The sequence below is a fragment of the Vigna unguiculata genome, chromosome 1 (assembly GCF_004118075.2).
Source record: "Vigna unguiculata cultivar IT97K-499-35 chromosome 1, ASM411807v1, whole genome shotgun sequence".
Classification (NCBI taxonomy): Eukaryota; Viridiplantae; Streptophyta; class Magnoliopsida; order Fabales; family Fabaceae; genus Vigna; species Vigna unguiculata.
In genome coordinates this window covers 39,639,280-39,654,286 of record NC_040279.1, presented here as the reverse complement: position 1 = coordinate 39,654,286, position 15,007 = coordinate 39,639,280, and the positions used below count along the sequence as shown (strand labels likewise).

Sequence of the window (15,007 nt, the reverse complement as noted above, 5' to 3'; positions counted from 1 at the left end):
TTAATTATATTTTTAATTTCTCAACTGAACAGACGTTAATATTTAGAAGGTTAAAATCTTTTTTTTCTCACTTTTTACATTAATACGAATTTTATTACGGTCACGTCTCGCTTCGATTTTTTTTAATTTAATTTCAATTTTTTAAATCAAACAATTTTTTTTTTTAAATTAAAACTAAATTTAATTTTCATGATAAAATTTAAATTTTTATTAAATATTTTTTTAGGATTATAATTAGTTTAAAATTATAATAAAAATTTTAAAGATAAAGACTAATTTTTAAATTTTGGATCAATGATTTTAATTCTTATCATAAAATCTTCGTTTTAATTTTAAATTAATTACAATCTTAAACAAAAAATATTTAATAAATTTGTGAATTTTAATAAAAACATTATTATAATTTTTATATAAAAGTTAAATTTAATGGAATAAAATTTTTTAATTTTAAATAAAATTTGGATTAAATTAAATTTAAAAATAATAAATACATAAACTAAATTATATATAAAATATTCACTCACATACGTGGACTTTTTTTCCAAAAAAAATATCAAAAAAGACACCAAGTAACATATTACTGTCAATGTTCATTATTATCAATAATTTAAACGGGTTAAGAAAAATCAAATTAACGAAAATTAAAATCTATTTAAACATAGAAAACAAAATTATAACCGATGAAAATTAGAATAATTTTAACCTATTTAGAATAAGTAACTTTACGTTTTAATTCTACTGTCCACTTATAATTTAAGTCTATTATTTAACGAAAGATAAATAGTTCATTATTACAATTAGTTCATAATACAATAGAAAAATTACAGCTTTATTATAATAATTTAAATTCTTTATTTGAATTTCATAATTAATATAATCAAACATATATTAGTAGTCAATATTATCACATATATTAATAAAAAAATTACATTAATATGTAATTGATTTTAAAATATTATTAAAAATTTTAAATTTTCAAAATAAAATAAAAAAATAAAAAGTTCTAACTATACATTAACGTAATTCTTCTCTATACGAAAGTTACTAAGAATTAAACCTCTATTTAATTATTTTAAATGTTAATAAAGTTTAAACAAAATTAATAAATTTAAAACTTTTATACTAACTGTAATTTGTTATTATATTAAAAATAGAATAAATTAATATTTATTGTACTAAACTTTAAACTCAGTTTTTATCCATTCATTATACTTAAATATTACCGGCTAATATCATTTGTAATTTACTTTAAGCTATGTTTCCTCCCATAAATTTGTTATTCACGCGGATGGAAGTGCGAAGATCTTTTCATTTTAGCTGATTTGCGAGGATAAGAAAGAGTGGATTTGAGGGATCAAAGGTACGATGGATCCTTACTTCAAAAGTATTTTATTCAAATATCCTATCATTTTATTGGTGCTTCGTGTTGGAGCTATGTTCAGAAAACAGTAAATGGGAATAATGCTAGATGTACACAAAATTATAAAAGTAGAGTTTTAAAATATATATATATATTAACCATAAGAATACAATTATAATTTTTTTATTTTAATACATTAATTTTTTTTTATTTATAAATTATTCTTTCAAATTTCTTTGTTTTTAATCCAAATATCTTAAAGGGTGGAATTGCATATTGAGTGTCTGTGTGTAGTAAGGAAGAAGAAGATAAGAAAGAAAGGAAGCAATGGCTGGAAGAAAGGGTCGGAGATTGTTGCTTACTCCTTTGCCGTTACAAGGCCACATAAACCCAATGCTTGAACTGGCACAAATCCTTTACTCAGAGGGTTTTTCTATCACCATCATCCACACAACTTTCAATTCCCCACACCCTTCCAACTACCCACACTTCACCTTCTCCTGCATCCAACACGGTGTCTCTCAGACTCAATCCTCCGATCTCTTGAACTTCCTCCTCCAACTCAACGTAAAATGTGTGGAGCCTTTCAAAGACTGCGTCACAAAGCTACTACGGAGTGATGAAGCGGCGGTGGAACCTGTGGCGTGTTTGATTTCAGATGCTATGTGTTACTTCACTCAAGCTGTTGCCGACAACCTTCACCTTCCTAGGATTGTACTGCGAACTGCTGCCATCTCTTCCTACGTTGCTTTTCTCGCCTATCCTTTGTTCAGACAAAGAGGTTACATACCCACACAAGGTGCATTTACTTTCTCATTTTCATTCCATTTCGCCTTTCACAAAAACCACTTTTCTTACTAAACCTATCATCATTCACTTTTCTTACTGGATTACCAACTCTATATACTGTGACTAATGTTTTTTAATACTACTTTGAGTTAAACCCATTTTCTAACTTTGGTTAACAGAGACGTACTTTATTTCATCACCTTCCTGAATTTGTATTTTGATATCCGATTTTGATTGAATTTTGAATAAAATATAATTTTTTTCTTTAATGTTTTATGAAAGGTGAGTCTATAAAAGTGTTTTTAATAAAATTTAAAATAAATAAATTACTTGTATATATAAAATTAATGACTTTCTTATACATTAAAAGAAGTATATTTGAAACATGTTTAAATCAAATCTTATTTTAAAACAATACCTTTCAAATTTCATAAAATATATGAGAACTATTGTCTAGATTTACTCTTGAAAATTGAATGAACTATTTAAATTTGAAGATGAATTTGATTTATAATTAAAATTGAAACCTAAAAAATTATAGTATATTGTTAAAATCAAACTACATATTTAATATATTCAAAACTCTTTATACTCGTTTTTAAAAGTTGATTATCTCCATTAATTATATTTATATTTATCTGTAGTTGTTAGTTTCAGAATGGAATGTCATTATTAAATTTATATTTTCAATATAATATTAGATTATCACTTGACATAACCGACTAAAATATGTCGGCAATAAAAGGCTCATGCGACAAAAATTCCAGCATAATGTACTAGATGTAATAATGGATAGACCTGGGATACACATGAAATAAAACTACACGCTATTCAAGAATATAATACAGGATACAGCTGTCTTCTTGTAAGCTACAGCTGTCTTGTAAGATACGATGATATTTTTGAGGTTAAATATTTTTTCGTTTCATTTTCAAAGTGTATGTTGCAATGATTTTTATTTTTATATAATGTTTAAAATGATCTTTATTTCAGTAACGAAACATTTACAGGTGATATGATTTGTATTAAGTTGCATTTAGGGGTGTGTTACGTGTACTTACAGTGCTTCATTATTAATTTAAACAGTGTCACAGAAAATAATTAAATAAAACACGAATTGCAAAAATAAAAATCATTTTAAACATTCGGTATGATAATCATTTTAAACATTATGTCAAAATGAGGACCATCCACAACAAACACTACAAAAATGAGAACAAAAAAGATATTTAAATCTAATTTTAACTATTAAACGTGACAACTTCTTTTTATAGGTATATTTTAAATTGTTTTATAATATTAAAAATAAAAAAAAATAAAAAAATTACTTAAACAATTTGTAAGAAAAATTTGTCAAAATTTAATAATAAAAAAATTATTTTTCTTATCATAAGTGCGGAATAAAAGATTCGATGAACACCTCCCGTGTGCGTGGGAAAAATATGTTGTACTATAGGTTGATTATTAAATTACGGACCATCCTATTTGATCAATTATTTTTTGATAAAATTTACTTTTTTAACACATATTAAACTTTTTTCTTTTTTTTTAATTATATCAATTTTTTTTTTCATCTGTCATGTGTATATTATTAAAAAAAAATTCAATAAAATATATTTTTTCTTAAATTACTTCGATTTGAATTATTTGTCAATGATTTACAAAAATCTAAATTTAGTCCAGTTTAGTCAAGCACGATAAGTAGATTAAATGGGTTAGTTTGTTTAAATACAAAATTTATATATTTTTTAATTTAGTCCTGTCTAGTTTTCTTTTTGTAATATATCTCTTATATATGTCATATGTCTTATATATCTTATATTATCAAAATTTTTAAAAATTTTCAATACTCATAATATTACATACTATAATTATATTATAGAACTCCTAATATTTCATATTATAACATAATTCTTTAAATTTTATAAGTTTGCATTCCAATTAATTCTATATTAAATTCTCAAGATCAAAATATGAACTTAAATTAATGTTTACCGTAAATCCTCATTTTCAGTAAATTTGGTCCTCCTTACCATATGTGTTTAAATACTTCATGATTTTTAACATTTTATACTTTATACTACATGTCAGCTCCTGGTTTCTTAATTTGTTTCATTTTTTTTATTTTTTTTAATTTAAAAAAAATTATTTCTCTTAATTTTAAAAAAAATAATCCATGTGTCAATCATAATTGCGTTACGTATCTATGTCAATGCTTGTGGTTGTGTTATTTTCTTTTATTCAATTTAGTTTCTATATTCATTATTTTGTTAAATTCAGTTCCTAGATTCGTTATTTTTTATTTTATTTTTAATTTTGGTTAAAATGAACAAAGTCCCTTTCTTAATAAGTTTAATTCATTTTTTGTTTGTATCGAAATTTATAATTTATTTTTAAATTAATTTCAACTCGTAATAAACCGGATTGAGTCATAATTATAACTTATTTCAATAATGTTATGTCCTTTGAAAGAATTATATCTTTATGATTTTTAAAGATTTTGTTTTCCTCTTTAATTTATGGTTTGATTACATGTTTTATAGGAATTAATAAGGACAAGAATAGTTTCAAAATATCGACTGTACTAATTTTTTGTATAAAACTAAATCCATTAATATGATTAATAATGTTGTGCCGATAAAGAAAATGATTAACAATAGTTGTGACTGCTTAGATTATGTGATCATAAATCAAGATTTTTTTTCGAAATGATTAAATATCGGGATTAATAAAATTTATTTGTAAGTTATTTATTTGCAAGAGTGACGAAAAATAACGTTGACATAATTAGTATATAAGACTGGCAATAATGTACCACCTTTCTGCATGTTGCACATAGATTGCATATTGGAGGAGGAAGTGAAAGAACTAGCACCACTGAGAGTGAAAGACCTACCTCTGATTAAGACGGAGGAGCCAGAAAAATACTACGAATTACTGCGCAATTTCTTGAAAGAGACAAAGGCTTCGTTGGGAGTGATTTGGAACTCCTTTGAAGGGTTGGAGTCACCTGCACTGAGAAAACTGAGCAAGGAGTTTTCCATACCAATGTTCCCAATAGGACCCTTTCACAAGCACTTGTCTTCATCCTCTTCCTCTAGCAGCTTGATCTCACAAGACCAAAGTTGCATAGCTTGGTTAGACACCCACCCACCCAACTCTGTGGTGTATGTGAGTTTTGGGAGTCTTGCTGCAATAACTGAGACCGAGTTCGTGGAGTTAGCTTGGGGTTTAGCCAATAGTAGGCACCCGTTTCTATGGGTGGTTCGACCGGGGCTTATAAAGGGCTCGGAATGGGTGGAGGCACTGCCAAGTGGGTTCCTGGAGAATCTGGAAGGGAGAGGTGCAATAGTGAAATGGGCCCCTCAGCAAGAAGTGTTGGCACACTCGGCAGTGGGTGCATTTTGGACTCACTGTGGTTGGAATTCGACTTTGGAGAGTATTTGTGAAGGGGTTCCTATGATATGCATGCCCATTTTCACTGACCAAAAAGTTAATGCAAGGTATGTGAGTCATGTTTGGAGGGTTGGGTTGCAGCTAGAGAAGAGGGTGGAGAGAGAGGAGATTCAGAGGATCATCACAACATTAATGGATGTCAATGGCGAAGCTAAGGAGATCAGAGATAGAGCCTTGAAATTGAAGGAAGAGGCTGAGCTTTGCCTCAGACAAGGTGGCTCCTCACGCTCTTCTCTCCAAGCCTTGGTTACTTACATTCTCTCGTTCGACTCCTTCACTTCTTAACCCTCTTGATTATATATTCCTTTTCGGTATTCAACGGATTGTTCATCGTTTCTCTGGAAACAATATAGAACATTTAATGAATAAAATTCCAGTTACAAACTATCCATTATTACTCACCTTCACCTTGTTGTTATGCCAAAACAATACGGATCTTCTGTTATAATTGAACGGGCCAAGCCCAATATCCTCCTCATTCGTAAGGCCCATATATACTTGGGCCTGATATTCAGGTCTACTTTGTTGAACAATTTTTTTTAAAAAAAAAAACTAGGATAGAGAATTGCATGATGGCCCTCACGTTTTCTCCGCATTCTGCTGAATCAAATGCAAGATTCGTTTGGTTTGGAAATGACTTTTGCAAGCGAAAAAGGTTTGGAAATGACAACTTTAAAGTTGATTCTATATTGGCAATGAGTGAAACCCTAATAATGTCAAAATAGATGTCTTAACTCTTACGCTGACTTCAGCTGAGGGTGTAGATTTGCGAGGAAAGCTATAGATGATTGGTGATTTTGATGAATGAAAAGAAGTAAAAGCAGAGTGATTTTACTTGTCAACGAATAAATAAATAAATAATGTTTTTTATTTTAATATTTAATACATATTGTTGGTTGAAAATGATTAACTGGGTGCACGCCAGTTAGTGATAAAAGAGGCATGTATTGCGGGTATGGTGAGGATAATTGGTTCCAACACTAAGCAGCTTGTTCAGACATCAAATCATTTGAAAAACAAAAGCTTTGTTTCGCAAATCAATCATTAATTTGGGATAAGACTAGAACCATGTTCAAGCACCGAATCATGAAATCAACCTTATAATAATAAACATATGCACATGAAGCACATCACAGATATTGTAACTTTCTTGTATTAGTGTGACACATGTACTTTTCAGTTAATTGAGTAAGAATTGAACACGTATCTTACAAAAATGAGAATTCAAATCTTGCTTTTTCGATGTAAAAAGTTTACTGATATACAAAAACACTTGACCGATAACTCATGGTTAGAATTCCCTTAATAAAATGTTTGAGTTTAAGTTTTGAATACTAAAAAAGCGTGGTTGAAACAGAGCCATTTCACTAAAATCATTAAACTAATTAAAATAATAAGAATAAATTAAAGTCATAATTAGTAACTGAAGTTTTAAGTTCAAATCCTATCTTGAGTAGCATGTGGGGGAAAATCACCATCAATTAAAGGCGTAATTGTTAAGAGATGTATCTGTTAGGTTCATTTAGTCTGTTGCTTCGCACATGCACTCTCTGTTGTACGTGCATGGTTTCTATATATTTATGTGTTTTTCCTTTCTCTTCACAATCAATAATATCATTACGTTTTTCTTCTCTTTCATGATACCCTTATTTAGAGATCGGCAAATAAATCTGTTTATGTTGATATTGTCCGAATCCGTCCTTGTTTTGATGGAAATCTCCGCATTGACTGAGTATGGGTATGGAAAATCTCCGATTTTTTCGATTGGGTATGGAGATGGAAATGGGGATGAATATATCCCCGCCATAATACATGTTGCCGCCATATCTCCATCCTCCTTTCAATTATTAAAATATTCACAATTAATTAAGTAACCATATATATATATATATATATATATATATATATATATATATATATATATATATATATATATATATATATATATATATATATATTTTTTCTTTTTATTTTTTATTTCTTCTAAATATTTGGTTTATCATGAAACTTATTCGCATCTCCAATATATTTTTTATCTTATCATAACATTTATGTAATTATGTTAAAATGATGTATGTCAATTAAAAAAAAATTGTCTAACATTTAAATATTTCTATTATTTTTTAATATTTTTATTTATTATATATTTTCCTTTCACATGAGAATGTTTAATACTCTCAATTTAAGTTTTTAATAGGATAAACATTTCATTTACTAGGTAATATAAAAAAAAAAAAACTTTACTTATTATTATTAATTTTTGTTTCATTTGAAGAACTCTTTTATTTCGCTAAAACAATTTTTGTTATTTCTCAACCATTGAGTATATATGTTGATATTTGAAAAGTTTTCTTAGATCTCTAAGATATTTTTCGTCTTATCATACCCTTAATTATACATTTGTTTTTCTTTGTGCAATTCCTTCCAATAGTCCCCAAATTGTTTATAAGACATACATTTGTTACTTTGTTAATATTTTTATTTTTGTTTATTTTCATCATGTAGAATATTATTTTGATAAATTTTATTTAATTATTTTTTATTTTCTAACTCATTAGAATCATACTTTAATTTTTTTCACTATAATTGTATAAATAATTTTTATTTACTACAATATAAAAATTTAATGTAATTGCCATGAATATTTTTTATCACCATCCAACATATATTGGAGTTTAAAAGATACAAGATCTATGATAAAATTTTATTATGTTTATTATTTATTTTTTGTGTTTTTTTATCAACCATTGAGTATATATGTTGATATTTGAAAAGTTTTCTCAAATATCTAAGATATTTTTCATCTTATCATACCATTAATTATATATTTGTTTTCCTTGTGTGATTCCTTCCAATAGTGTCCAAATTGTTTATAAGACACACATTTGTTAATTTTTTAATATTTTTATTTTTTGTTTATTTTCATCATGTAGAATACTATTTCGATAAATTTTATCTAATTATTTTTTATTTTCTTACTCATTACAATCATACTTTAATTTTTTTCACTATAGTTGTATAAATAATATTTATTTACTACAATATAAAAATTTAATGTAATTGCCATGAATATTTTTTACCACCATCCAACATATATTGTGGTTCAAAAGATACAAAATCTATGTTAAAATTTTATTATTATGTTTATTATTTGTTCTTTGCGTCATTTTAATCAAGTGATGTATTATAACTTTTATTAATGTATAATAAATAGATTCATTATAATTTAAAAAATTGAAGTAAACAAACATTTAAAATATATTTTAATTTAAATATATTTTTTTAAGTATTTTTTCCTTTTATATTTTTTAAAAAATATTTTTAAAATTTATCAACTAGGTTTCATTAATGTTTGCAAATTTAACAAATGTTTTGGTTCTCATCAAATTTTATTTGGTATTACAATCTAAAATGTAAACATTATAATTTATTTCAAAGTATTTGATATTAAAGTAGTAAGAAAACAGGTATGGGTATGGGTACGAGATTACACCCGTTACCCAGTAGGGATGGGGATGAGACAAAAATTTGATATCCGTTGGATTTGAATATGGGGATGGGGATGAATTTTTTTACGAGAATGGGTATGGGACAGTGAAATCCGTCCCCGCCCCGTTGTCATCCCTACTTATTCTCTAACAGTAATTAATGATAAAATAAAAAATGCATTGTGTTCCATAATCCTTATATATAACATCTTAAACTCTTTGAATTGTGAACTTCCGTCAATTATAGAAGAGTCTAACTATATATATCCCTTCAAATTAACAAAATTCCTAAAATGATCCTCCAACGTTTAATGTATTAAATTTATATTACTTCATCAATTCAAGTTATATTTTACAATGAGCTTACGTCACCTTTAAACCTTTAAAAGAGTTAAAATACCAAATTTGAATTTAAAAAGTGTAAATAAAAAAAATTACATTTGTTTTTTTTTTCAAGAAATACTGTAAGCTAATTTATTCTATCTGCTATAATGCAGTCAACTTAATGATAAATTACAAATTTTCTCATGTGTTGTGCATAGTTAATTAATTTTTGTTGATAATGCGTACTGAGAATAATGAATTGGTGGGTGTAGACTTATCCTAATTTATTCCCCGGGTTTTTGGTTGGTGTGGTCGTTACTTTGTACTTGGCAAAGAAATAGCAAAAATGGTATAAAAATACAATGGACCGAGAAAAAAAAAAACTCTGGGTCCATCAAAACGTGATTTACGGCTAGACATGGGCCACAAAATAAGCAGGTTTGAGCCCTATTCGCAACTGTGTTGAGTTCAGAGTTTGAGACCCTACACGTGGTTACGACCTATCTCTTCTACTTCACATTATTTCCAAGCTTTGCTTTAATCATTCGTATTGTGCCACTTCCCATCAACACAAACTTTGAAGTTATAAATATAAATGTTTCAAAGTTTGAAATTACTTTTATTAAAAGTTTAAATATTTACTTCTCTTTTTAATCATGTACACCAGAAAATTAATACAACAAAAATATACAGTGCAAATCAATTTGGAATGAAGTAAAACGAGGTACATGTCATTGTCTAGTCTAAAGGAGTGACAACCTTAATTCTTGAATATTCAAGATTTTGGTTGTTTTTGGACGTGCCAATTAAAATTCTACATCGTGGTCTCCACTGTGACAACATGACCCTAACGACATAGTTATGTTCGGGTTACAGTTTAAACATCTGAGAACGTATTAATTCCGTTTCTTAATTAAAAATGAGACCGGCAATTTTTACATCATTAAAATATAATTAATATTTAAATTAACTTTGGCTGTGAACTTAGAGATTGTATTAAAAACCAAGAAGTAACATAAAAGAAAGAATAATAAAAACTGAATTACAACAAAATTTTAGTCGCTTATTATATAGAAGTATATTAATATAATAAAGTAACAGCTGTCCAAAACTGATAGTTGCTCCATACATTAGTAATCTCCTACGATATCCAATGAGGTTGGAAATTAGAAATGGATTAAAAACCAATAAAAGCATATCTTCATATGACAGGTGAATCTTAAAATACTTAAATTGAAACAATATAAGCAATCAATTTTTCTTGAAGAACTAATTGTTTGCCTAAATTATTCCAACAAGGAGTAGAATATAATTTAAGTTTTCAGATTCGTTCAAAGACTACCATTTCTTTCTAAATTTCTTGAATATACATTGTATTCGTACAGAAACTATTTTTGTAACATTAAAAAAAAAAGGCTTACTTCACTTTTTTACGCATTTTGATCAAATCATTTGAATTATTACCAGAGCTTTTATTTTTAGTTCGACATTGAAGTTTTAGGTGGCAAATAAATAATATATTACTATTATTATTCATATCGAAATAAACTCTAATTTTATTTCATAAACATGACATTTTAGTGATGGTCAAAAAGTATTTATTAAAACATTGTAACATTAAATTGTTTGATTAATTAGAGTTAAGAAACGTCTAGAAAGTATAAAATGTATTTAAATTTGTAAGTGTTTAACCAGAATATAGACCCAGTGGATAGTAATGAATAGTATCCAACAGTAGTGATAGTTTTGTTAAAGATAGTAGTAGTATCTGTGAAGAAAGTGTATGGAAGAGTGTAAAAGTTAAAATAATGGGGTTGAAAAGAAATGGCCCCGCCGTACCGGTAGTTACACCCATAAAATAATGGAATAGCTAGGGTAGAGGACACAACACAACACACCACATGTACACAAACACAATATTTCGAAAGGATAATTTAGAAATAGTAGTGGACCTAGTCAAAATCACCAAATCCCTACTTTCCCAATTTCTGTTCGTTAGTTCCCAGTTTTAGGAAAAAAGAAAAGCCATGGATTAGATTGGACCCAACTCAATAACATCACCACAATCATATCCCAATATCAGATTCAATTCTTTCCTTCCATTATTACATTTCATTCCCCCTCCTTTTTCATTCAAATTTTCCTCAAAAACCCAACTTCAAATATCGGAACCGTAAAACTCACACACTAATTATCTTCAAAATGCAGAAACCATCATCTTATTACATACTAAAACTTATAACATACTGTATCTTCATTTCGCCATACCTTGCACTTTAGTTAGCCCCATCAGTATCATCATCACCATAACCACAATAACGCTAAAGAAAACGACCAGCTTTATCTTATTATTATTATTATTATTATTACAACTAATAATAATATTAATATTAAAAGGGTAAAAAAAGAGAAAAAGGAAAAAGCCCTGCTAATCTGCTGCTATCCTTTCACTATTCCTTCCACTAAATCTAAACCAGGTCCCAAAAGCTGCTTCCTAGCTTTTCTTCCCAGAACTAGAACTAGGAAGAAAAAGTGGATGCCTTATTTCAACTAAACTACCCAAACACATTCTTCAATTTCGTCTTCTGTCAAAACAACCAAATAAGATTACCATAAACTATTTCACTTCTTCTCCATGCAACTTTTCTTTGGAGAAATCGGAGCTTCTTTGTTTGCTGGAGTCGGAAGTGTCAGTAAGTCCACTCTTGTGGTAGGCGAATTTCACAGTTAGCTGCCTCCTCTCGTCGAACACTTAGTCTCTGCTGCATCAGAAGCGCTTTTCTCCTCGCCAAAATCGCGTCTGTAACCGGAAAAAAAAAGTGAGTTCAATACTCATGCCAACAACTCTACTTGTTCAAAACATCATACTGTAAATACTAACTCACCGTAATCCGAAGCAAAGGCGTTTGTTAAGCGTTGTTGGTTAGCCCCATTTAGGTCATCGATATTCAAGTTCAAAGTATGAGCCATCTTTGACGGTAACAAGACAGGAGCACAGCCTGACCAAATTAAAAGCACACCATGAGACAAAATGAGCCACCACAAAAACTGAGATATACAGAGAAGAGGCTAGAGAGAGAAAGGTACAAGTAAAAGCAAATAACCACTCACCAGTTTTCTTGCGAGGTTCAGAAGGGGTTGTTTCATAATGACGAGGCAAGAACACCCCAGTTCCACCACATCCCCTTTTCACAGAAGATCCACCCGTGCCGGGTACAGCAACCCGAGACCCGGATCCGCCAAACTGCACCCGACTGTTTTGTTGCTGAACTTGACAAGGGGACCACGCAGACTGGGGCAAACATGTAGTAGGACGAGTGCATTTCACATTCACACCCTCATGGCCAAACTCACGCGCCCTGTTCTGAACCTGAACCTTTTGCTGCTGAACAACCCAGTTAGGCTTGGTTGGCCTTCCCCAAACCGAGCCACACTGCTCCTTCGGTCTAGCAACCTACGGAACCAACAAAAACATCAATCATTATTAGAAACCCCACATTAGACCGGTAATAGGACTAAAACAGAGTATACATCAGTGCCATAAGGGAAATAAAGAACCAAGTCAAGAAATAATTACAAAAATAGCATCTTTACCTGATTGAAACACTGGTTGGGGCGAGAATGAGTAAGTAAACCCCTACTCTTCTGAAAGTCATACTCCGAAACATGGTTGTTATTTATCTTCAACCTTGCCACTTGTCCGGCGGCAGCGTATATGACTTCCCAGGGGTCGTTGTTTTCGTCAAATGGCGTCGTCGAGGGCGAAGGAACACGCGAGTACCCGTTCGGGCTACCGTCGCCGGAGCCGGCGCTTCGACCCGACCAGCTCCCGAACCCGGTAAGCGTAGACTGCGGTGAACCGACTAAACCCTGAGTCTTCCTGGGAATCTCCGAGAATGTTCCGCTGTCGGGTTGAATAGGCAGCGCAGAGAGGTGCTTCCGAGTTTCGTTAAGCGAGGACTGACTGAGTCGGCGAGTGAGGCCGGCGAAGAAGTCCTCTTCGCCGTCACTGGTTTCGGTCTCCGTGGAGCCCGCCAGAGATTCGAGCGGCGGGGAAGAGAGTCCAAGGTCGTAGGGGAACTCGGAAGGAAAGGCGAAATGGAGGTTGTTGATGTGATGGTCGTGGGCGGCCAGGAAGTGCGAGGGAAGCCAGAGGGCAGCATCAGCCATGGTGGTTGTTGGGTTGGGTGAGGAAGCGCGTTATGAAGTGATTGTGAGAAGTGATTTATTAATGTGAATGGGTTTGCAGGCCCAGTTATGTGAGATAAGAGAGAGAGAGAAGACAGTAGTGATAGTTGTAGGGAGTTGGAGCATAGAATGTTGAAGACAATCTGCTTTTATTAAGGTTTCAGGGTCCTTTTGAGGCAGTGGGAATTTTGAAATTTAAATAATGAATATTATTATTTATGTAAGAAGAAGATGGGAGAGGATGGCCCAGTAGTTGGAAACATTTGTCCCTGTTTTTGTTTGGAGAACAGCGCTGCCATTTGTCCACTCCTAATCTTAACACTCTTTCCTTCAAATCTCATTGCCATACCACACTTCCCATCATTCAAGGACAAACCATATTTAACAACATCCTCTCATACACTCCATCCATCATCTTTTTATTTATTTATTAACCACCACTTCATCTCTTACATAAATCTTCCTTTTTACTGCATAATATGTTTTATTCACTAAAACATTATATATTAATGTTATTATTTGTGGATCTTATAAAAGTTTATTTCGGGTTAGTACGTAATATTAAATTTGAATATGCTAAATATGCAGTTGGAGTAAATATTGAAATATATCATTAAACCGTCTGTGGATACTTATAGTCTCAAGTGTTTGAATAGGTTGCTAAAGCAAGTTAAATATATATATGTAAAAGCGTAGATGAATTTGAATTTTGAAAATTTGCCTTGATGCATTGATATTCTATTAATGGACGAAGCCTCTCTTTCCCTTGTCTAATTGGTTTTGATTATAAATTGAAGCGTTGTTGTTGTTGTAAATTTTGTTAATGGTGATTATAGATATGCCGCCGAAGCTGGCTTTTATTTGAAGTTTTGTGTAAATTCAAAAGATCGGTGGTGGGGTCCTTTTATATCCTACCACTTCGACACTATTCAAGATTGACTTTTTGTTTGCAGGCAAATTTGGAAAATTGAAACATATATGCACCTTCACATTTTGGACCTTTTTTCATTTTTTTTTTTAAATTGCCATAATCATGCCTCTCTCAGCGTATTTGTGAAATGTAAAACACTTCAACACCCAATTCTCCACGATTATGTGATATGAAATATAATGAGTATCTTTTTTGTTTTGTTTGGTTTTTGCTTGTGGATACATCCTTTGACATTCTGCTTTTTATTTTCAAACTACCAAATTACTTATTTCTAGCACAAAGTGATAAGGATCAGCATCACGCATCATTGCAAAAAATCATTTCCAATTATCCCATTTTGCAACGCTCTTTCTCTTTTTTCCACTCCTCTACGTTCTAAGCAACCCCTTCCCTTTCGCATACTCCAAAAACTTTGCACTATACTACTCACATGCTTCATAATTACCTTTTATATTTTAATAAACTAATATA

General features: G+C 30.3%; 2 protein-coding genes across 3 annotated transcripts; one reads left to right on the top strand and one right to left on the bottom strand.

Annotated features, from left to right (window-relative positions):
* Positions 1 to 1,265: 1,265 nt before the first annotated feature.
* On the top strand, positions 1,266 to 6,006 carry LOC114176811 (UDP-glycosyltransferase 76B1-like). Of its 2 annotated transcripts, XM_028061991.1 has the most exons (3): positions 1,266 to 1,360; positions 1,655 to 2,159; positions 4,989 to 6,006. In XM_028061991.1, the coding sequence occupies exons 2-3, from the start codon at positions 1,688 to 1,690 to the stop codon at positions 5,888 to 5,890; spliced, it is 1,374 nt and encodes a 457-aa protein (XP_027917792.1). In that variant the 5' UTR covers positions 1,266 to 1,360; positions 1,655 to 1,687; the 3' UTR covers positions 5,891 to 6,006. The 2 variants fall into 2 exon arrangements, with proteins under 2 accessions (XP_027917792.1, XP_027917782.1); XM_028061981.1 differs by lacking the exon at positions 1,266 to 1,360 and having other exon boundaries at positions 1,592 to 2,159.
* A 5,607-nt stretch (positions 6,007 to 11,613) lies between these two features.
* LOC114164553 lies at positions 11,614 to 13,744 on the bottom strand. Its single transcript, XM_028049307.1, has 4 exons — positions 13,012 to 13,744; positions 12,529 to 12,871; positions 12,303 to 12,416; positions 11,614 to 12,217 (listed from the first exon to the last, which is right to left on the bottom strand). Exons 1-4 carry the CDS (start codon positions 13,585 to 13,587, stop codon positions 12,108 to 12,110), a joined length of 1,143 nt encoding a protein of 380 aa, XP_027905108.1. The 5' UTR covers positions 13,588 to 13,744; the 3' UTR covers positions 11,614 to 12,107.
* Between the last annotated feature and the right edge of the window lie 1,263 nt (positions 13,745 to 15,007).